Source organism: Hermetia illucens, chromosome 4 (genome assembly GCF_905115235.1).
Source record: "Hermetia illucens chromosome 4, iHerIll2.2.curated.20191125, whole genome shotgun sequence".
NCBI classification, from domain to species: Eukaryota; Metazoa; Arthropoda; class Insecta; order Diptera; family Stratiomyidae; genus Hermetia; species Hermetia illucens.
Genome location: NC_051852.1, coordinates 139,832,273 through 139,855,721, shown reverse-complemented (window position 1 = coordinate 139,855,721; position 23,449 = coordinate 139,832,273). Strand labels below are relative to the sequence as shown.

Below are 23,449 nucleotides of genomic sequence, written 5' to 3'. Positions count from 1 at the left end.
TGTTTCATTTCAAGTGACTGCGCCAACTTTGAAATGGTTACATACGCAAAAAAAACACTCAAGAGGGTGAAGAAACATATGGCTTGAACAACCATTTACGTCGGCAGTCAAGAGTGAAGTGAATTTCAAAGTAGTGCATATCGCATATGAAAAGGCAGCGCATCAAGGTGGTGTTATCCCTCAATACTTACCTAAAACTCTCAAATCTATAAAATCCGAACGCTACATGAATTGATTTTCAAACGCCAATTTCATAAGAATAATTCGATTATTAATTTCCTAATATAATACACATTAATGACAAAATAATATTTTTACTCTCTCTTCTGCTGAAAACTACATAATAATTTAATTACAACTAACAAGAAAATTGGAGAATCTGTACAAAATATACTAAACGTAATTTTTGTTTTGCATTTAAATAGCTTTATCTCATGAATAAAAACAAATTCCTGTAATTTTAATTACAATTCATCATAATAATATATATGTTTTCTCTCTGTCGTATCTTCATTTAGCTTATTTGATCCTTCTTGAAGGTTTCTCCTTTCATTATGTGTTTGTGTTGCTTTGTGTTTTGTGTATAGTCAAAAATAAAATACAGTAATAATGTTACCCTTAAGAACTAATTCATCCATTTTCTACAATTTGGAGCTCCACACATGCACGATATCTTATGCGCATCATCTTCAATATCAAACTTATAATCATATGAAAGCTGGAAAGATGGAAAAAGAGAGGAAAAATGAATGTAAGTAAGATTGCACTGAGGGTGAATGTGATAAGTAAGTGGGGCTGGAAATTTGGATGGTTCTTGGGCTACTCACCTCTTCACCGCGATTTATTCGCCGCTTTGCAAAAATAATTATTCTATATTCTCTATCAACTTCTACTATTTCTGTTACACAGTTGGGATTGCATGAATGATTAATGTAACGTGCAAGACCGCCACTAAGTGTCGCATCAACAACACGATCCTCATCCAAACGAAACATGTAAATTCCACGATTCTGAGGAAAAATATCATAAAATTAATGTGATTTCCTTGAATATTGGTTTCGCTTCAAAGGGACTATTAACTCACCCTAGCTTCGTATTGTTTCTCTCTTAATTCTGATACCTCCACACGAATCACCTCCCCGATGTACTCTATGACCATTGTGTGTTTTTCTAGATCTCGCGCCGCGTATAACCCTAGACCTTGGATCTTAGATCTGTGCAGAAATCAGCTCTTGTTAATTGGAACACAACTCAAATGACCACGCTGAATATCTTACCTAGCCAGGAAAACATTGTTTCGCCATTCCTGTTTCATTTTCTTATACTGCGAACTCTTTGAATGTACAAATTGTTTACTATAAGGACATGCCACTTCGCCCGCCATCGATGTTGTCGGCGCCAAAGGTATTCGCTGGTTTGTCGACCCAGTACGTTGTGTATGAGGCTTTCGCCAGCCGACCGCTTGTTTTTGTTTTGGCTCTGTTCGAGCAGCACCTGAGGGATTTATTGCGAGCGGCAACTCCAGCAGCGGGTTCCGCCCATATTTGAACCGATAATCGGTAAGGGTTTCAATACCTGGCAAGCTTTCCAATATTCGAACTACAGCTGGTTCTGTCAAACCGAAGAGATCTTCACCCGTCACATATTTCGGGAACAATTGAACTAGACTGTGATCTTTGCGTAGAGTTGCAAGCGACTCGAGTATTCGCTGCCAAACTGCTTTCGGTGATAAGTCCCGAAGCTCGATATCGTCTTCTGATGGTTCTTGAACTACAACTCGAAATTCTGGTCTCCCTGCGACATCGGCTATCGAGCAGATATATCGGCAACGTTTATTAGGTTTACGCATTGACCAGTAGAAGCGGATCTGTAAATAAAACGCCGTAAGTGAATGTGACTCAAAGCATAAACAATTTTGTTGCATACAATTTTATAGCCAATTGGGTAGATGTAGTTGGGTGTGTGGAAGTTTTGCAGCTGATGTGGTAGCAATTGTCCCACATTCAAGAATGTTAAGCTTCCAACTCGCAGAAGATTACTCAACTCGGAATGATGCATCACCGCAGCTACCTGTCTGCTTTCGTCCCGATCCACATACACTCGTCGCTGCACACTCAGCGTGGTCAATTCATTTTCTTTTTCGTTCTTAAGGACATGCGCCATGCAATGTGTTGTTTTATTTTTATAGAATGTACAATTGTCCTTGATAGCACACGAAAGATGATAGACGTTGCTGCATCGATTCTTAAAGCATTTTATTGTTGCGCCCAGAGTATGACATAGAGTACACGTTTGATTTAAGCTAACTTGTAAGGCAGCTTCTAGATTCATTAAGGCCCCATTTTCGGTTTCATATACTCCGTCCGACCACAAAGCGCAGTTAAGGTGTACCTGAAATTCGAATTAGATAAATTAGATTTCTCAATTCGTTTGGTTTTGCAAGGGCTTTGCAATCCCATCACTGGATCACTTACCCATTTATCAACGTCGAAATTAAGTAGTCTCGATGGTCCGTCCGCAACTCCGTCCCCGATCTGGTTGCAGAATATGCATTGTCGCGTATCGTCAGGCATCTTGTTGACAGGCGCCACAGTTATATTCATCCGGAACAGCATGTCGGTTATTTCCTTTTCAGTCGGCTTTTTACACTTCGACGGGGTGAACACGTTTGCCGAATAGTAGCGATATCTAGACGCTTTCTGCGGCTTCTCACTATCCGTTTTCACTAACTCGTCTAATCGCTGTCGATTATTATTGTTACTATTCGTGTCATGCGACAATTTCATCATTTTGCTTTTATGGTAATTATCGTCGAGACCAGCTACCGAGACTTTTCGCGCGTTTTTACCACCGCCGGCGGGATGTTCAACTTTTATTGATTTCACATCTGGATACCCGTCCGTCCCGAATCGATTGTTATCCAATGCTATATTTAATTTTGAATTTAAATTATAATTATCGTCGATTATATTAGTTGGTCGCCATTTAAATTGTTTATAACAACTCTTACTACAAAAGTATAAATCATCGGTATTATTTAAGAGTTCATTATTGGACGCTAGCAGTGGAAATTCACTGGCTTTCGCTCGTATGATAGTATTTAGTATAACTACATCACAATGTCGACAGAACTTTGCAGCACCATTAAGTATAGTCTGTATGTCGATCGGATCACCTTCCTTACCGTCTTTTCCTTTTGTTCGATATAAGCCCAACTTCTGACTAGGTGGCGTCGTGGTACGTTCAACGATTTGATATGAGGTCGGTGCGGGTATGTGAAGAATGTTGGCTAAATCACGGAGTACGCCCATTATGTCTTCGGCCGCAGACGATGTTAATGTTAGGGTCACTGTTACATTCGGATCTTTCGCTGGCGTTGCTGGTTGTCCAAGTCTGAAAGTAAAGGTTAAACGATTTCAATTGGGCTTGTTTTCTATGAAATACAGTGGGGTGATATCGGGTCATGCGGATGGATCTTATCAATAAATTGTTGTTACACAATATAAAATTTGGCTTGAATATGATTTTTATGAGATTATTCCAGGAGGAAGCAAGGAAACCGCCCAGTACTCCCTTTTTCTCAAAGTTAATGTCGGCAATCATTTCCCGTAACTGTGCAATGCCATTAAGAAATACGCCATACAGTAATACAGCACAGGATACATCTGGAGATGTGATAGCATCAAAGAAATCCAATGTGATTTAGAACACTTCAAAAAAAACTGATGGGGATTTTCGTCGCAGAATCGAACATAAGCTGATGGGAGGGATTTTTGAGAGGGTTGTAAAAATCTTCTATTCAATTCTAAGGAACCTTAAGTTAAATTCGGTGTTGATTTTAGCCACTAGTCAGTGCAGTTAGCAGCATCGATTAGTATTTTTAGTCATCGTACATCTCTTGTTAGGGCTATAAGCTACTACCCTCCCTCATTGGGCCGGCGAAATGTACACAGAAAGTTTCTTGCGGGAAAAATAGTAAGGGCTATCATTTTCAGTTTTTCAGTGATCCCCTTTTTTTGAAGAATATGTGTGCTTAACAAAAAAAAGTAGAAGAAATGTGGCGCAGCAGGGTTAGCAACATTCGAAATTTATTTCGAATTTTCGAACAATCTTTCCGTGCTTTTGGAGGACATTACAGACTCTCGTGTTCGGGCACTCCTCCGAAAATTCAGCCAGATTACTACCGAATGTAGTCTCTCTAAACCAGTGAAGCACAAAGTGCAGCACCACATTAACACTACTGGTTCCTCTATCTTCTCGAAGGTGCGTCCCCACCAACCCAGAAGCTGGCTATTGCACGGAAAGAATTCGAACAACTTATCTGCAGTCCTTCGGACAGCAGTTGGTCTTCCCCACTCCATATGGTCCCTAAGTTAAATAGTGAATAGCGCCCATGTGGGGATTATAGAAGGCTAAATGCACAGACTGTTCAGATATCCCATTCCACTCATCCACGACTTTGCGCATCATCTCACACATTGCCGCATCTTTTCGACCTTGGATTTAACCAAGGCGTATCACTCAATCCCTACAGCTCCAGAAGACATTCCAAAGATGGCAATATGCACACCCTTTGGACTTTTCGAGTTCACGCGGATGACTATTGGGTTGTGCAATGCGGCGCAAACCTTTCAAAGGTCCATTCACTCGATCTTGCGAAACCTTGACTTCTGTTTCGTATATTTGGATGATGTTTTGGTCACTACTTCCTCAGAGTCTGAGCACTTAGCCCATCTCGATTGAATTTTTCAACGTCTCCTTGAGGCCGGTTTAGTCCTAAACGTTGATAAATGCAAGTTTCTCTCTACACAGGTCTCTACAGGTGAGATTCCTCGGCCAATTCATTTCCCCTGACGGAATACAGCCCGACCCACACAAGGTGCAAACGATCACAAGCTTCCCGCGTCCGAAAACTGTGAAGGATTTGCGGAGGTTCTTGGGCATGCTAAACTTCTAACGTCGTTTCCTGCCCAAAGCCGCCCAACACCACTCCGTTTTGAACACGTACTTGTTTGGCCCCAAAACAAAAGATACACGATCGATTGTGTGGTCTGAAGAGGCTGTCCGTGCGTTTGACAAATCCCGACAACAACTGGCTGATGCTACACTCTTGGCATTTCCTCGACACGAGATGCACCCTAGCCGTTTTTGTTTATGCCTCCGACATCGCAGTAGGTGATGCTCGTCACCAAAATGTGAATCAAGTCTGGCAGCCGTTGAGCTTCTTCTCTAGACAATTAAACCCCGCTCAACGACATTAAGTATTTCCGCTTCTCCCTAGAAGGTAGGCCGTTCACAGTTTTCACGGACCATAAGCCTCTAACGTATGCTTTGAAACAGAAGCCCAATAAAACGTCCTCTCGGCAGCTTCGACACCTGAACTTTATAAGCCAGTTCACATCCGACATACAGCACGTGTCCGGCAAGGACAACATAGTTGCTGACGCTTTGTCACGTGTCTCCGAGATTAATATCCCCGCCTCACTCGACTTCAAAGCCTCAAATCCGATGTGGCGCAGCAGGCTTAACAGCATTCGAAATTTATTTCGCATGTTGTTAATTCGACTGACCGATGCCACCACCGGTGTTCTCCGTGGCGGAGTAGGCTTTGAAATGTAAAAAAATAATAATTGAAGTTAAAAAGTGAGTTGAAATAAGATTTTCAATAAAGCAAAACTAATTATTGAAGTTGTTAAATTTTTCTACTGAGAGAGTCTCGCTAATTATTCCTTAACTTTCCTTTATATCAATAAAATTATTTAAGCAGTGGTTTCTACGTTTATTTTAAAATGTCAAAGCTCCGAATCGAAAACAGTTGCTAACGATATTCATATCTAATATCTAGAAAAATCTTACAATCAAGTTGTGTCAAGACTAAAGAAAGTTTCTCTCTAATTTGTTCTGTCTGTCGTCGAGTGGATGCCGACTCACGATTCCCTTAGCCTTGAACCAATAAAACGGTTTATAGGATACAGATAGCGTGACTTAGGCGCCTATTGCTTAGGTGGCATAAACCAACCTCTTTTTTCTGAATATCAACTTTATTATTGATTTTTGTGTTGATTTTCTTTATGCTTCAGCGAACTAACAATCAAAAATGCACTGAAACGGTTTACGATCCGTTCTGAGAAAACAAATTGTAGCAACGTATATAACAGTAGCGTTTATCATATCCATATCATTCATAGACAAGGAACCATTGAAATTAAGATTAGTTATCCGCCAAGAAATGAAATTCTCGAGCTTCTTTGGTGTTAAAAATTTCTAAAATGACAAGGTAATCTGGGCACCTCCTGTCGCAAAGGTGGGTTACGAGACACTTGCTAAAAAATGGATCGCAGACTATATTTTGGACACCAGCCGACTCAGCTGTAAATGAATACATCATACATATCATCATTCCGAAGATACTGATAGCTATTATCAGAGGGACATATGATTGCGTAAAATGTCACGTACTGCACCCAAGTGAAATCTTAGAGAAATTTGAGGTTCAAAGCAGAGTTCGCCAGGGCTGCATCATGTCACCGATATTATTTTTTTCTGGTTATCGGTGAGATTCTTTACATTGTCTTGTTCGGAGGACGTGGAGGACTTCAATGGAACATCTGTCTCATGAATTAAGAGAGGCAAGCAAAGTTTGATTAAAGGTAAAGACCAGCAAAATCAATCAAGCAAATCTTTGTGTCTATTTCAACGGTCAGTACATCTAGAATGTCGACCAATTTGTCTAGTTTGGTAGCGTTGTTTCTGTCGACGATCGCGTCGAGCTTGATGTAATCCAATGCATTAAAAGCGCTTGAGTCACCTTCGCTAATTTGTTTAAAATTTGGAAATACAGGTACTTCCACATCAACATAAATTGAAGTTGTTCCGCACCAATGTCCTCTCCGAGCTGTATTATGGGACCAGTATATGGAAAGTGCCCCTAACTATTACAGAAAACAAATGTCTCCATCGTGTCATCAGGGTAATCTGACCTGGCAAAATCTAGAATGATGACCCAAGTCGGCGTACAGGCTAGTTACTGGTGGATGTGCTGATTAGAGTGCGGAAGTGGCAGTGGATAGGTCATACCTTAAGAAAGGCTATGACATGCAATGGACCACACTTTCCCGAAGTGGCCGACGAGTGGGTCGCCCTAGAATCACATGCTGCAGAACAGTAGAGGAATGTGTAGGTTTCTCGGAAAGTCCTGGGTGCGTAGATTTGGAAGACGCGCTATGCTCCATTTAAGAAATATTAGCCACAAAATTAAATTGGTCGCACAATTATATAGTTTTCCGATCTAGATCTACTGAAATGGTGCATTTGTCCTTTGGTCAGACTGTGCAATCTTCAGACATTTTTACTTACTGATAGGAGAATTTATGAATTATGTCTTATGCTAACGAAATCTTCGCCCCTTTCTCCTAATGTTTGTAAAGATCTGAAACAATACGGAAGCGCATCGTTTAAATCGGAGGGTCGAGACATCAAGGTGCTAAGAAGAGCTTATTTTGAATAATTTCTTCTACAGAGATTTCAGATAGAAATGTTAATCAACATATAGGTCAGATGCCAATTTGATTGAAAAAATAATATTGCAATGGAAAGAACAGGCCACATTTTAAGATAGAGTGGGGATCAGCACAGCGCTAGGTAGAATTTAGCAATATAAAAGGGAAGTGAAGTTCTTGGGAAGTTTAGTGTGCATAGCCAAATACCGACGAAGATACTATATAGTAATGATAACTGACGATTTTTTTAGGGACTGGGGAGTCCTAAGTTCGCATCCACTAGATGCCGGATTGGACCAAATGAAGATCAACTTCTCCCATTCTCGATGGCCGACGGACTCCTCTTTTTGGGTTTAACACTCAAGTGGATGCGCACTAGGACTCTCCAATCCCTAAAAAAATTGTCTAGCTCCGGTCAAGCTTTGGTCTGAACTGTGAGCGGATTTGCGTATAACATCTGCGAGCCGCTTCGGTCACGCTCTGCTCTCAGGGCAGAGGTGAGGCAACGTCTGAAGAGTTGCCTCTGCCCTGGTGAGAAACCGAAGCCGTCTTCGTCCCTCTTTTAATTTTGATAACTGACGCACTACACCACACCAGGGGAAAACTTAATTAACTCTCCATTGTCCTGCATTCTCTATCACTGTTTTGTAGTTTACAGTTCCAATAGATCGTAAACGACAGACAAATAACGCATTCATTAACGCGATTTGATGAACTTTGAAAATTTTTTTAGGAAACAGGAGAGTCCCAAATCTAACATTTCCAAATACTTTAAAGAAATAATTTAAATTAAATTCACTTACCTATTCTTCCATTCATTGTACATGCTATTCTCCTTATTATTATTGTCATGAAGTTTCCGATCAATTGACAAATCAATACCCGTTTTCAATTTAATCGGAATTGGAGCAATAACCGGCACAATTGGAGACATCCTACTATACGGCTGCTCATCATCGTCATCCTCATTAATAACACGCAATCCCGGAAATGGTAAAATCGGCTCCCACATCACACATTCCGGACTAGAACTAGTCACTATACTTTCCGGAGTATCAACATCCCATTCACGCGAATTATAATCCATTCGTTCATCATTGTCCGTTTCAAATCTAATTGGTGAAAATTCTTGATCGTAGAAACCGTTTTGAATGGCGGTATTTTGTTGTTCGGGCGGCATTTCAAATGGTCCAAATGGTTTTGTATTGTAAAAATCTATAATATTTGTACTTGTTACATTGCCATAGTCGCCCTGAAGAATATCAGCCGATTGGGTGCCATCTTTAGCATTGCTTAGTTTCGTTAGATCTCCAGCACCATAGGGTGGACAAATTCCATAGTTTCGACTTAAAAGAGGTTCGAGAACTTGCAGTGGAGGCATTTGACGAAGCTGGGTCATCAAATTATCAATGAACATATCATAATCGCCATCAACTTTAGATATTTTCCTCGCACGCTTCTTGGAGAATGATAGCTCCTTGTTTAACAACTGCATCTGTCGCCTGTTTTTCTGGTACTCACGCTTCTTTTTCTTCTTCAACTCAATCGTGCTTTCGATGTCAGCCGATTTCGATTTGTCATCCTTTGTAGTTGGTTCGGTATCCTCGGTGGGTGTTTCACCAGCAGTCGAACAAGGCAGAGAGGTTGAGTTCGGTCGTTTCAATGACGGAGATTCATTGGAATCAGATTTCGAAGTGTCAAAACTATCGGTCAACGATGGCGTTTTCCTCATCTCTTCGTCCAGCTTCGGCGTTCTTCGTTCAACTGGAAGTGGATCTGAATTCATTCGATGCATCATCGTTGGTTTTGATTCCGATGGTTTTGCAGGTGCCGACGTTCTCGTTGGTAACTCAAAACTAGTTTGTTGTTGACCCATAAATTTCTCTTGAACTGGAACGGGTTCCGGTGTTTTTGCTGGAGGTTTTGCTACTGGATTTGAAACAAAGGAAGTTTCTCGCGAAATTACTTGCACAGATTTCTTGTTATTCTCCTCAGACATTTCTTTTTGTTGCATATCCATATTAGCCTTGATATTTGGATGCGCTAATGTAGCAGTTAAGATGCTTGGAGGAGTAGTTGGAACTGGTGGAATTACAGGACGAGCTAGTTGTGCTTGTAATGAACTAACCAACCCAAGACTTGGTGCTCGTAAGCCCGGCCCTTTACGTGTAGCCAACACTTGTGGCGCTGAAGGAGTGTTGGCTGAGCTTGTGCTGTTTTGCAATAATTGTTTTAGCAGCACATTTTGAGAATCGTCTGACTTAGTGGGTTGTGTGGTTACATTTGATATTTTGCATCCATTAATTGACTGATCAGCGGGTCCCGTTGTTTGGATTTGAATATTTGTTTTGGTTTGATTATTCTGACTTTGGCTTGTTAGTGAATTATCAGCAGTTGGTTCTGAACCTTCCCCTTTCGACGGGACTACTTCAAGGCTGTATCTCTTCGCACCAGTTATTTGTGCCGGGATTTCCTTTTCTCGCTCAATGCCGTCATCCGTTGATTTTGACCGTTTCAAATGTGTGGATGTGATATGTGCCTGTAGAGGCTTTATAAGTTTTTTCGACGCGTCTTGATTGTTCTGAGTGGTTATTACCGAATCCGAAGAGGGGTGCGTAATGTTCGTGGATGCCGTGGATGGTATTGTAGTCATCACAATAGCAGAAGGAAGTCGTGTAGCCAGCATGGATGTGGGCACTACAACTTTCGATTTTTTCGCCTGTAAGTCTGCCGCGTTCACTATCGTTTGGAACTGCGTCGTTGTTCCCGAAGTGTTTGTCAACAGGAAAGTGACCTTGTTTGAGGCGGAGGAGATTGATTTTGCTATTGTGACTGGCATATCGTTCATCTGACTAGCTGGTTTTGCTTCCTTCTGATCGTCGGTTTGTTGCGATTGTTGTAGTTGTTGCTGTTGCAATTGGTGTTGTTGCTGTGACTGATGCTGCTGCTGCGATTGGTGCTGCTGTTGTGATTGGTGCTGCTGCTGTGACTGATGCTGTTGCTGTGATTGGTGCTGCTGCTGTGATTGGTGCTGCTGCTGCGATTGGTGCTGTTGCTGTGATTGATGCTGCTGCTGTGATTGGTGTTGCTGTTGTAATTGGTGCTGCTGCTGTGATTGATGTTGGTGTTGCGACTGATGCTGGATTGTTTGCAGTGGTTTCTCCACTTTGTTTTCTATCGTCATTCTCGGAGATTCCTTCTTCACTTCGTTTTCACATTGAGCCTTTTGATCATGTTGATTTGAATTTATACTTGACATTATTGTTCGAAGCTGCTGTGAAACATTAGCCATATTCGTAGTCATTTCCGTGGGTTGAGATAGAGGCGAAAGTTGAGGCACTACCGAAATCAATCGAGTTTGTAGCTTTTGCGGATCTTTGTTGCAATTTGTTTCCTGTTTCAGTGATCCTTCTTCTTTTTGTGTCGATTCTATTCGATTGGTTGCAGAAACCTTTGCATCTTCTGCTCTACTCACAGGAGATTCTCTTTGTTTTGAATTGCTTTCCACGATTTTATTCACAACGATATTTTGTGGTAGATCAGAGTCTGATTTTTTACCCAGAGCTGTATCTGCGTCGTCTTGTTCTGAAGGATTTTCTGGTGAGGTAGGTTCATTTTCCAAAATTTTCGTGGGGAGGGTCATGTCTTGCAACAGTGCTATCTGGGAAAATTTAGAAAAATTTAAGGTGTTGATCAAAGTTTGTTTCGCCGCATTGTCCACAGACGTTGTTTGAGGGATTTGTAATTTTTTCCCGACCACCGTCGCCTGGACGAATTTCGCATTTGGTGCTGACTTTAAATGAAGTGGCGAAAGTGAAACGATTGTTCCATGATTCAGTTTTGTCCCACGGACATTTAAAATAGTGGGTTGTTTACCCAGGGTTATACTTGGTTGGATTTTGCCCTGTTTGTCCGTAGTGAGAATGTGCGGCGAGGTGATAGTCATGTTTTTTATGAGAGGAACCGCTATTGTTGTGTTCCCGAAAGAAACTTTTGTTGTGGTGGTGGCAACGTCACTTACTTTCTTCGGGGTCACCTTCAATGTTGTACAATTTGTGGTTTGTGTTAAGTTCCCTGACAATAACCCGCATTGAACTGTAGTGAAGGGTATCCTGTTGATTGTCATCAAACCCGAACTGGCTACGTGAGCGATATGGGATGTTCGGCTCGTGATCGCGTTCGCAGTACTGAGACTGGAACTGAGGGTTTCGGTTGAAGTGGACTTCGACAGGATTATTCCTTCTTTCAGAACTTTACTATCAATCAAAGCTTCGAAATCTTGAGAAGTCGTGAGATTATTTGAGTGTTGAGAAGTTATAACAGCTGTGCTATGTATGATTTGATTGGGCTTGTTGTTGGGCATAGAGTTAACCTCTGTCACCTTATTAAGTTGTAAATTATTTTCCGGAGCATCCGACCTGCTCTCTTGTTTCGATCTCTCGAAATCTTTCTCGAAACTATTTTCACCCCTCTTTGTCATCTCATCTTGGTGCGATATCATGTTTTGCTTTAACGAATCGTCACCGGTATAATCTACAACATCCGATGAAAACAGTTCATATTGCTCAGGTCCTTCAGATGGTTCTAGTGGGCTAGAAACTATTCCTGTAAGTTCTAAATCAGAAGGTGTAAAGCGCTCAATCACTGTTATGTCATCATTGTCGCCGATGTTTTGAGCAACAGAACTCAACGACACTTCCGCCGCAACGACTGCTTTATCTTGGTAGTCGTCGTAGTCCATCATCTGTTGCTTCTCATCAGGACTACTGTCAATGATCACAACTTCTTCACTATTTTTGGTCAATTGGGTGGAATTAGTTGCATTACTGGACAACGACGCCGAACCATCCATTGTATGTTCTTTTCCATTCGACTTTTCTATGACAATTGATGAACTGTCTCCACTACACTTTGCTCTTTCCAAATTGATCTTCTGGTTTATGTTGTTAGAAAGATTCCACATTGGAGATCCTCCGAACAATCCTAATCGAATTCGTCCATACCTAGCAGATGGCCCGCCACCAGTGTAAGGTAGAAAACCGCTATTTAAACTTGACAACCCACCGCCACCTCCATTATTTCCTCCGCCACTAGCATCTTGATTGTTTCGATTGAAATTGCCGTCCCCGCACTGTTGCATATACTGTGCATCAGGTGAATTAAGTACAAAGTTATTCGGACTCTGTTGAATCGAACACTGAAGCAGCGGTGAAGACGGAGACGGGCTTATATGACTTGGGCTGGGAGATGAAACTTGACCCTGCTGCTGATTTTTCGGCTTATTCATTACTTGGCCAATCAAATTCTGACTAACTTGACGATTTATGATTGGCCGTTGCTGTAAGAAATGAATTCGCTGCGTTTGCATCATGTCAGAAGACTGCTGTTGGTAATTTTGCATCTGAAGTGATGTAATGATATGTTGCTGTTGTTGGTGTGGCGACTGCTGTTGATTATCCAAAGTCATTTGAGTTTGATGAAGAAGTTGATGTTGTTGCTGCTGCCCAATTTGAACTCTTATACGATCGTGGTGTGGATGAGGTGCACTGAATTTTGAATTTTGCGATGGGATTATCGTGCTATATGAATGGCCTGGACTAGTGGCGATTCTGTTAGGTAGTTGTTGAACATTTATCCTATGCTGAGGGGATGTTATCCGTGGTGCAGGAGATGCGTGGCGCCCAGGCAATGACGAGGGAGATGACCTTGAAATTCAAAAAAACTTCTTAATAACCAAACACAACTTAAATCATTAGACAACACTTACATAGTGGCAGAAGGGCTAAATGAATTTTCATCAATTTGTGAATGTGGTGTTCCTATCCTTGGTGATGTCTGCACCGTATTGAAAGGCGAAGGATTTGAGTTCGACTGATGCACTGGACTTTGCGATATGCCAATTGGACTCTGTGAGAGAAGGGGACTTGGAGATTGTATTGGACTTCTAGTTGATTGCAGCATGGAGCATGCCCCCAATGATGGAGAAGGTGATGTCCTCTGAAATTGGGCGATTGTACACATCAAGAAAAAATAATGAACTACTACGAACATACCATGATGAGAGACGATTGCGAATTTGTCGACGGTGATAACATGGGCGAATGTGGTGTCATCTGAGCAGGAGAGGGTATATTCGGTGAAGGCATTTGAATCTTCGACAAATGTTTGCTTTTATAATCTTGCATTAAGAGTTTATGCTGTTTGCACTGTTTCTTCGCATTATCAAGCTGTTTCTGGATACCAGGTTGCTCCGCTATTATTTTTGCTAGTTCTTTGGCATCGTGCGGTAGCAACTCACCACCAGATTTCTTAACAAGGCGTTGCTTGCTGTTGAGTGACTACAGGAGCAAATCAAAGAAAAATATTACAATCTTTCATATCAACACAATTTGCAGCTACGAGAATGCTTACCTTGCGAACTTTGCGAATTTTCGTTATTTTATCCTCAAAATGCTTCAGCTGGTTCTCCAGAGCGACGTTTTGATTGTTCAGCCACTGTTCATAGTTAACCTGTAACATTCGGTCTTGTTCGGTGACGATATTTTCTGGAGGTTGCGGTGGGGCTGGTTGAAAATTGAAGCTTATGGGAGGCGCAACGTTTGGACTGAAAATAAAAAATTAAAATCCAATATCCCAAAAGAAAACAATATTCATAAAATATTTACATTTCTTTCTTCTGTTTAGGGTCAATATTCATCATCATATTATTGGAGTTCTGTAGAATTTCACTGGGATTCTTCCGCCATGTATTCATAACCGGCGCTACATTTCGATGAACATTATCGGCCTTAGTAATGAACACTTTCTTCTCCGTAAGTTGTCCCGCAACTATTGATGATGTTAGCTGCTGTTGTTGTTGTTCGCGCTTTTCCTGTTCCACTAGATCTTCTAGAAGCAAAGGTTGATCCTGTTGACGAACAATTTTTGTGTTGGCTGGATAAGGAGGTGGTGGACCAGGATATGGTGGCGGAGGTGGTGGAAGTGCCGTTCGCGAAGGCATTTGGCACATTGAATTTTGCTGAGTGATAGTGTTATTGTATCGTGGTGGGGCCTGACTGATAATTTGGCTTTGCATGGTGGACTGTGCCATTGTTTGCCGTTCAACCTGCACCGTGGGGGCTTCAGATCGTTGCTGCATAACAAATTTGCTGTGGAGAAGTTGAATTAATTTAGTTGTACTACAAGCTTCACGGATTAACGAATTCCGCGGAAAGAAAATTCTATGGTTTTGCAGAAATATGTCCTTAGAATAATTCCCTAACTACAAAAAGAAATTGTTGGTTCTCCAAAATAACATATAAAACATACTTCTCTGTCGTGGACTTCTTCATTTCTGGATCGCCTTCGTCAAAGTCCAATTTATCCAAAAGATTTTGATTATCACCTCCAGCCAACGCGTCCAGTTCCGGATCCGCATATTCCAGAATATTAAAGTCCATTTCCGCTGTCAATGATTTTATCAACTCATCATCATCTTCCCCTAATCCACCTAGAATATCACCAACACCTTCTACTTCTCCGATTGCCACATTCTCCTCCTGTTCCAATTTCTCCAGTTCTGCCGTCACATTATCAGGTATTTCTGTTCCAACGTTACCCATCCCTTTCGGCATATTGTCTTTGACTTTCATTTTGTGTTGTAGATTGCCCTGTGATGTGGCAGTTACTTGCATTTTCTGATTCACTAAGTTCGTAGCTGTCGGGTCCATTTTCTTTTCTGCATCGCACTGGTTGTCAAGGGTGATGTTCATTTTTGTATGATGGAATTGTTGGTTGGTTCCTGCCATTTCAGCACCAGTTGTAACGGGCATACGAATTGTATTTGGATTACTATTGATCACTTTCGGATTTCTACCTTGCAATGTAACTGGGAACGGTTCTCTAAACGTGCTACTGCTGAATTGTGGAGTTTGATTGGTATTCAAGCTGCTTTCATCGGGATTATTCCAGCGACCAGGAATTTGCTGCGTTCCTGGTGTAGTGACGTTAAGTACCGTGTTTGGATTGCTCATAAGACCACCAATGCTCTCCTGCCTCTGTAATAAGTCCCTTAGTTGCTTGTTATTTTCTTGTGGTTTCGCAGGCCCGATTTTATCCTGTGCTGATGTATTCAACTGCATGCTAGGTGGTTGATATGCATCCAAACGGGTAGCGTAAACAGTTGGTTGTATAATATCAGTATTAAACTGCGGACGGGGGGTCCCTTGTATAGGATTGTATGGAGAACGTTTTTCCATGGGAATATTTTGATCAAGAACAAAGTTTGGTGGATTGTTGTTGGGCATAATAGACGGCGATGTTTGTCCTGAAACTAAAATGAATACATTTTTTTCTTAGTACACACAATATTGCAATTTCAATAGGGTCAACAATAGTCAACAAAGCTTTTATACGTATACGTTTGAGAGCTTATTGAAGAAGTTTAGAGAAAACAACAAAACGTGGTATAATCAAATGCTTTATTTGAAAGGCCTAAATCCACTTCAGATAAAATGGATTGAACACTGAAAGACTCTTCTCCCTTATACTCAACACTCAAACAAATGGGGTTCTGAATCTAAAAACGGTCGCAAGAGCACTGAGCACGCCAAATTACTCTCCTCTTTCGTATGTCGACTTAATAGCGATTTAGTCGAGGCCAAACTCAGTCTTCAAAGTATGTCAGAAATATCAGTCTGGGGCAATGTCTACACTGAATATGTTAAACATCCTAGTGTCGCCATATTTTTCTGGACAGTGGTATGGAATATTGATGAAAGATGATGATTTACCCGAATGGAATCATGTGTTGATAATGTGTATCACCCCTTCTAATGATAAGGTAAATTGTGAGCGGGAGGGCGGCCTCTTCTTTATGGGGGGCAATTGGGCCATGAGATATCCAGTGGAGGTGTGCATTTCTCCCTTTGGGGAGTCAAAACGGTCGGGAAAATCAAGTCCCGCAGCAATCCCTCCTTCACAAAGGTCTTCATGTATGTTACCGCAGATTCTTGTTACAGGGACGCATGCGGATTTAGAGAAGTTTGTAGTGAATTCCGTCAGTTCTTTCCACGTGGAAAAAGCATCGACCACCTCGACAGACAGTGGATGGGGGTGGAATTTTGAAAAAGCCGTTGCTGTGCCAGGTTGCAGTAGTTTGTGGGATTCTCATCCACTAAACCCAAACCCACTTCTCTGCGCATATCCCCGCGAGATCATCAAGGAAGACTCTGATCTTCACCAGTTCCTAAAACATGTTATGCATTGCGGATATTGTTGCGTTTACTGCGAGCCTCCCCATCAAGGTGGAATCGAGCCATTAGAATTCTCGCACACTCCTTGCTTATGAAGGAAGCACATATCTTCCCTCTACGTCCATTGCTGCGCGCAAATTCATATGGTCTCGTAAGTGTGGAGATACAGCTTAAAGAGAGTGAATGATAGATAGACTAGAGTACTTTGTGTAGGAGTGAATGTTGTTGAATTATATTGCAGTTGTAAAGCTCATTTAAGCAAAAGAAAAAAAAAATCAAAGCTCGAAAAAACGCATCCTTCTTTGTTTGGAATACGAAAAAAAGAAAAGAATGGCTATTGAAATTGTAGAGCATTAGCCTATCCACAATGTGCCGTCTCAAACCTCAGCAGTTGTCATTGCGAAAATTTAAATTTACGAACTACGATTTGCATTGCTTGATCGCTCTCTTTACTTGCCCATCTAGGCTCAAGTAACTTTTTTTCTTCCCTAAGTTCAAAGTTGCACTCGGAAGTCAGAGATTTTGCTCGAATAAGAACATCACTTTTGTAGATAACATTTTTGCGAAAAAAAGACGACAAATATGGGACCAGGGGATGGGAAAGCTGCTACATCTATGTAAACTCTCAGTACAGAACAAAAGAAATTTAAGATTTGCGATTAATTTCTTCAATACATTGCAGCGGATAGTCGAGGTAATCATCACTAGATGTGAAAATTGTACATCCTCCTGATCAGATAAAGAGAGGAAATGGATCCTAGTTATCATAACTACCTCTAAGTCAGGCTTGCGCAATAGGTAGTACGCATTGTAATTCTAGACGATTTGCCAGCAAGGCGCATATATATTTTTGCTACCAACCTGGCAGATAGCCTGACGTCGAGCAATTGCCACCACAAAGCAGAGGAAGTGGACTGAGATCAAAAATCTCTTCATCAGCGGTTCTAATCCATAATTATAAGGTAAGGATGAGGATGAGCACCGTATTTTGACTTTCAGCAACAACTACTATGTATTATGCAATGAATGAGAGTGGCTTGACCACCACCACGGAAAAGTCGCTGTTCAAGATAGGCGTGGGAGTTTTATCGAGATTTAAATCAAATGTTATATGCATGGAAATCTTGGAAATAGTCCCCCAGCATAGTACAAATATGTTCGCACATGTTGATATTATCAGTCCCGGAGGATTCAGTGCGGAAATTAGCTCTCTCTTTGTCGATGAAGCTTTTGAGTTGTTCTTTAATACGTGCCAGGATTAGCTTGGATATTATCTTTGCAACTGTAAAAAATAGATTAATTAGAGCTCTTCAATAATGGAAGGAGACTTAAACCTTCCCCGCAATTGCTAAAGATGAGCTGACCCCACTTCTGAACGGGACAAAGACTAAAGAAGAAGTGTTTATGGGTTTGGAATAAGCATGCGACAGTACAGCATAATCAGTACTGCTGCTACATGCTATTTGATTATTAACAAACAGAAACAGTCAGCTTAAAACTCTTCTGGGACTAACTAAGGAGCCAATCGACCAAATAGTCAAGTGTGGTATATACAGAATTTCCAGCGCCCATTACAACAAAATTCACAGACAGGAAGAAAATTGGAAAGAGGTTTTGGAGAGCACCTGAAGGAAATATGCCTATTTGCAGAAAGAATAAATTTTTAACAACGAAAAATGGAGGGAATTCGAATTTTTTAATTTTAGTTATACTGTCCGTCAATAATTCAATCTATATCTATATCAATAATGAAATAGTTACCCTCAGTGCAAATTTCGTATCAAGTAGGACACTACTCCGCCCTGCAACATTCAATGCAATGAACTCTAAACTAGTGTGGGAATGCCTTGAGAGAGTGAATACACTCGGCTCGTCCAACAAAGTCTGGATACTTTGGGTTCCAGATCATGCTGGGTTGGAAGGCAACGAGGCAGCGGACGAACCAGCCAAGAAGGGAGCAGGGACGCCTTTACACGGTCCAGAACCTTCTGTGGAATCGGAAACGATTTCATGGCTATGAATCTAAGAAATGATGAGGAACGGTTGAGGGAACTATACTGGGCGGGCCTACCAGGGATGGACCAATCCAGGGTGCTTATTGGGGGATACGAACCGATGTGCACAAAGGATTGCTTAAACCTCACCAAAAAGAACCTCCGAATCATAGTGGGAATTCTCACTGGTCATTGTCGACTGAACTATCACCTAGGGAAGCTAGGAATATCTACGGGCATTGCCTGCAGGTTTTGTGAGGAGTATGACGAAACCTTTATACACGTCTTGGGACAGTGTGCGGCAATTTTGCAAAGTAGGTCGAGGAATCTGGGAGAACACTTAATACCAGATACAAAGCTGAAAGATCTGGAAGTAGGAAGCATACTAAAGTTCCTGACGGTTATAGACCTGCTTGAGATACTATGATCAATAGGTACACTATAACCAGTAAAAGGGTCACAATAGTTCTTTAACGACGCAATGCGACTTTCCCTTAACAAAATAATAACATTCAATGCAGGAATTGCCAGCAGACTCTAGTGGCAAACTACCTTATAAATCATCCCGAGCCATCGTCTAGGAGCACAACATAAATTAGTACTAAAATTTCAATATATGGAAGTTACGGGATAACAAATTTGTTTCCTTTTGGGATATTGGATTTCTATCTGACAGCCACAAATGAAGCCATTTACAAAGTTAGTTGAATAATAGTAATCGTTGGCGCAACAATCCATATTGGATCAGGGCCTTGAAGTGTGTTAGAGCACTTTATTCAAGACAGTACAGTACACTGCAGGAGGCAGGAGGAGGAATATTACTCTGATCTGACTCAAAAAGTTGGGATGAACATTCAAACGCTATTCTTACCTTGTGTAGTAAATTGCTGTAATTGTTGTTCTTTGGCTCGCATAGCTTGGAGTTGTTTCCATTGTCTTTCTTGTTCTTGTTCTTTCAACGATTTTTGTTGGGTTGTCATCTTCTCTTGATCCTGTAAAGACAAAAATCATTCGAATCACATAAATAAAAAGCTTACAAAAAGCTAATCATGCAATACAAGAAAAGCATTTTTCAATAAAGCCACAACTGTTTATTCTTGATTCCATTTCATTCAAATAGGCATTATATATGTAAATACTTTGTACTAACTGAAAACATGTACGAGAATATGCACAAAATCAAATGTTGAGGAATACACCTGCTAAAATTGTGATAATAAAAAAAAGTTCAAATTGTCTACAAACGGCTTAAAAAAGCAAAATACCAATATTTCAATGAATAAAGCAGCAGAAAATTTGGGAGGTTTTTAACGAAATGACAACATTTAGATTTGCAAAGAACACATAGATGTCTTGCTTCAAAAATTCTTTATTAAATAAGGTTCTAAAATGAAGAATAAATCAATGCGCTTGGCTCATGGGAATTATTTCCTAAGATCAGAAATATATTGAATTCGCTGTACTATTTTTATAAAATACGAATATGCTCAATTTAAGGAGAATTTCACTTTTCAAATAAAACAAGGCGAACACTGATGAGGTTTAAGCTTTCTTTGCCCTTTGAAAAGGAATATTCTTTTATTCTGTATTGCGAAAGAATTTATGTTGGAATTTCAGAGTAAAAATTTACCATCAAAGAATGCGTTCACTCCGGAAATCATAGGATAAGAAGTCCTAGAAATCCAATCATAACTGGGTAAGGACTCAGTGAAAAAGGAGCGTTCACATATTGAATCAGCTCAGCGCCTTTCATGTGAACACATTGTGAGAAGTTCCGCGAAAACAAACCCATCTCTCCGAATATAATAAAGAAACTGAATTATAACTTCAAAACTTTTCAAGATCATGCAACTCTTAAATAAATAATAACGAAAGTAATTGTCACAACTGATCAATTTAATAACGAAGACAACATCCTCATATACAGCTTCCGTCAAGTAAATAGTAAAATTAACCAAGATCTCAAAAAGACAAAACTCACAGCACCTAGCACAATCGAATATTTCATATGTATTACAACTTCAAAAAAGAAGCGCAAATAGATTTCAATATTTCAACGTTCATCAAAAACCAAAGGAACCAATAAAAAAAACTATGTTCCAATAGATATTCACGTATACCAATAACAATCTAAGCCATAATATCATTTTCGTCCATTTTCTTTGTTGAAAAAAAAGTAAGAGATGCAACAATTTCATATCAAAATCCTCACCAAAGGGCAACCACTGCCTGTTACAATACGATTGGTAAAGTTATTAGCAACCGTTGTGATGGACGAGGATGCTGATGATGATGAAGCGGCAGAAGAGGTGGAATCTTGGCCAGGTATTATTGGCAACGTTTTCATAATTTCAGATGGTGTTAGCACACGGATATTCTGATCCAAGTAAATTGAACTGATTGCCGCCGTTGCTGCGCTATTTCCACTTGTTGTACTCAATTTTTTGCCATTTATATCAACGAATTCGGTTGTTGTTGGATTAATGTGAAGAATTTTCTTATTGCCAACTTGAACTTGTTTTGTTCGGGAGTCATCGTGCAGAGGATCATTTATGACACCTCTTATCAACACTTGTTTATTATCTTTTTGTATACAGTTGGTGATATTTGGTACTTCGACGGATAAACGTTGGACTGGCGCTTTGTTCATCACAAGAAAGTGATTTGCAATTGGTCGAGTGGCACAGTAAGTATGCAAAACACTTTTAGATCCCGTATTGAATGCTCCATTGGCATTAACTGTTACATTTGGTGCAGGACCGTTCATATTTGTACTTATATAAAACTTGGGGAAAGTATTTCGCTTCACTGGATTCGTTTCTTTGATTATTTCAACATTTCTTCGTTGTGGTTGCATTGTATTTTCCTTAATAACATTTAATTTATAACGAATAGCAACGCTTGTCGGTGGTGTTGATGTTGACGTTGACTGGCACGTTTTACTCACGGCCACGTCCTTAGGTAACTCTAATTTGAATTCTTGCTTATTATTTGGAGCGATGATAACAGCACTTTCATCGTGATTATCTTTCAAATCGTAAGTCGATGATGATCTATTGTTAGTTTCCATATCAACGCTTGACGAACACGAGCTTAATCTCGATGTACTATCATCTTCATCATTTTGATCAACCGATAAATCCAGATCACCGGAGTCGCCCAATGAATCCGTATTCGGATTTTTATCCTTGTCAATATCAGCAGCCTGTTCGTAATAATTCGACTTTTTTAGTTAGGTGAAATAATTAAACCAACGCAGATTTCTGTGTTCTTGTCGTAACAACGATATTTGCTTTTTTTTTTCATAAAAACGCTTCGTAAGGCAGAAATAAATACATGTGATTTCATACAAAGAGAAAAGCTGCCAATGTTTTATTACCCTAGAGAATAACTGTTACCCTATATCAGCAAAAGGTAGCACATTTTTTTTAAATATTCATAGAATCAAAAACAAAATAGAGAAACATGCTAAATGCCACGACAAATTCCCAGACAAAAGAAGTTAATTGCTGGAAAATGAAATGGGTAAAACAGAGTAGTTTGTGGCACTGAGTATATGTTGCTGACTGACTCAACGAGTAATCAAGATGTGTGAGATTACCCAAGGCCAGAGGGCCACCAAAAAAGGGATAGAAACAAGAAATTGGAGCACTAAAGTAAGTTCTACGGAGAAGCTTCTTTTTCTATACCTTTGTTTATCAAATGCATACAAAAGGACAGAATCGTGAAAAAAACTTTTCAATTTGCTAATTAAATGTGGCCCAATTAAGTATCAGCACTTTTTAATTACCTAACATATTGTGGAAGAAGTATTTCTCATCCAATAGAAAAGGCAGAAATTAGCGAAGCCTACGATCGTGAGAATGATGAGCCCGACCCGGACAAGTGGACTCCGCTACCGAACGGAAGAAAAGTTAAATAAGAAGTTAGTTTGGTGTTGAAACTTCAAAACCCAGAAGGAAAATTCTCGTCATATTGACCTGTCTGCCTCTAAGATATCATGAGAAAGGTATTGAGAATGAAGGGTGTGTCAGAGCAGCAATGTAGGTTTTGACGAGTCAATTCCATGGAATATATCCGGAATGTAATGGCCTGCTAAATGTTTCAAATTCTGCAGCTAAGAACGTTAAGAACATTTAGCCAAAATTAGCTCGGCTGATTGAAATAATTTCTCAAGTTAAATTATATGACAAAAGATGGAAGACAATGAACATTGTTATGGCAACAGTTCTTCATTGACACCCGCTTTCTAATTGCTGAATAGGTGTTCGATCCTGGCTTGCTAAAGATGGTAATGACTGAGCTACCCAACCTACAACCACAGATCTCTTTGAGGACCCCAAAGAATGGTTTACATAATGTCCGCTGCCTGGCTAGCAAAAGAAGTGCCTGAAGGTCTCTCCCTCCTCCCCATTACTTTGACAATGCAACATAGTTTTATATGGGCCAGTGCCCCATGCAAACCATCGTAATCATAACCGCACTTGGACAGAAAACTTTCGTAACCAACTTTTATTGGAGGTCCTCCTTGATTTGGCGAAGTTGGTGAGCCATCTGCAGACAGGGGCTGTCAAGCGGTCCGAGTAGATTCTAAACTTGACAATCTACATCGGAAGGCAGACTGCATCCACCGAGGAATTGTTAAGAGCGGAGCTCAGCCCGGTCGGCTCATCGATCCACATATTCGCTTCTATGTTCCTTTGGCCCGGAACCCAAAGGAGAG

At 40.5% G+C, this 23,449-nt stretch overlaps 1 protein-coding gene across 3 annotated transcripts in view; it reads right to left on the bottom strand.

The window, feature by feature from the left end:
• Positions 1–249: 249 nt before the first annotated feature.
• The window catches only part of LOC119654228 (histone-lysine N-methyltransferase 2C-like), a 38,111-nt gene continuing 14,911 nt past the window's right edge, over positions 250–23,449 (bottom strand). For 2 of the 3 annotated variants that reach the window (XM_038059448.1, XM_038059449.1), the window contains exons 12-24: positions 19,598–19,718; positions 14,808–15,810; positions 14,165–14,647; positions 13,911–14,103; positions 13,553–13,837; positions 13,267–13,496; positions 8,303–13,204; positions 2,475–3,393; positions 1,927–2,391; positions 1,278–1,867; positions 1,085–1,214; positions 828–1,010; positions 250–718 (exon numbers count right to left, since the gene is read on the bottom strand). In XM_038059448.1, the coding sequence (XP_037915376.1) occupies positions 626–718; positions 828–1,010; positions 1,085–1,214; positions 1,278–1,867; positions 1,927–2,391; positions 2,475–3,393; positions 8,303–13,204; positions 13,267–13,496; positions 13,553–13,837; positions 13,911–14,103; positions 14,165–14,647; positions 14,808–15,810; positions 19,598–19,718 (9,597 nt within the window). In that variant the 3' untranslated portion in view covers positions 250–625. The remainder of the gene's footprint in view (positions 719–827; positions 1,011–1,084; positions 1,215–1,277; positions 1,868–1,926; positions 2,392–2,474; positions 3,394–8,302; positions 13,205–13,266; positions 13,497–13,552; positions 13,838–13,910; positions 14,104–14,164; positions 14,648–14,807; positions 15,811–19,597; positions 19,719–23,449) is intronic. The other variant, XM_038059450.1, reaches the window with a different exon arrangement.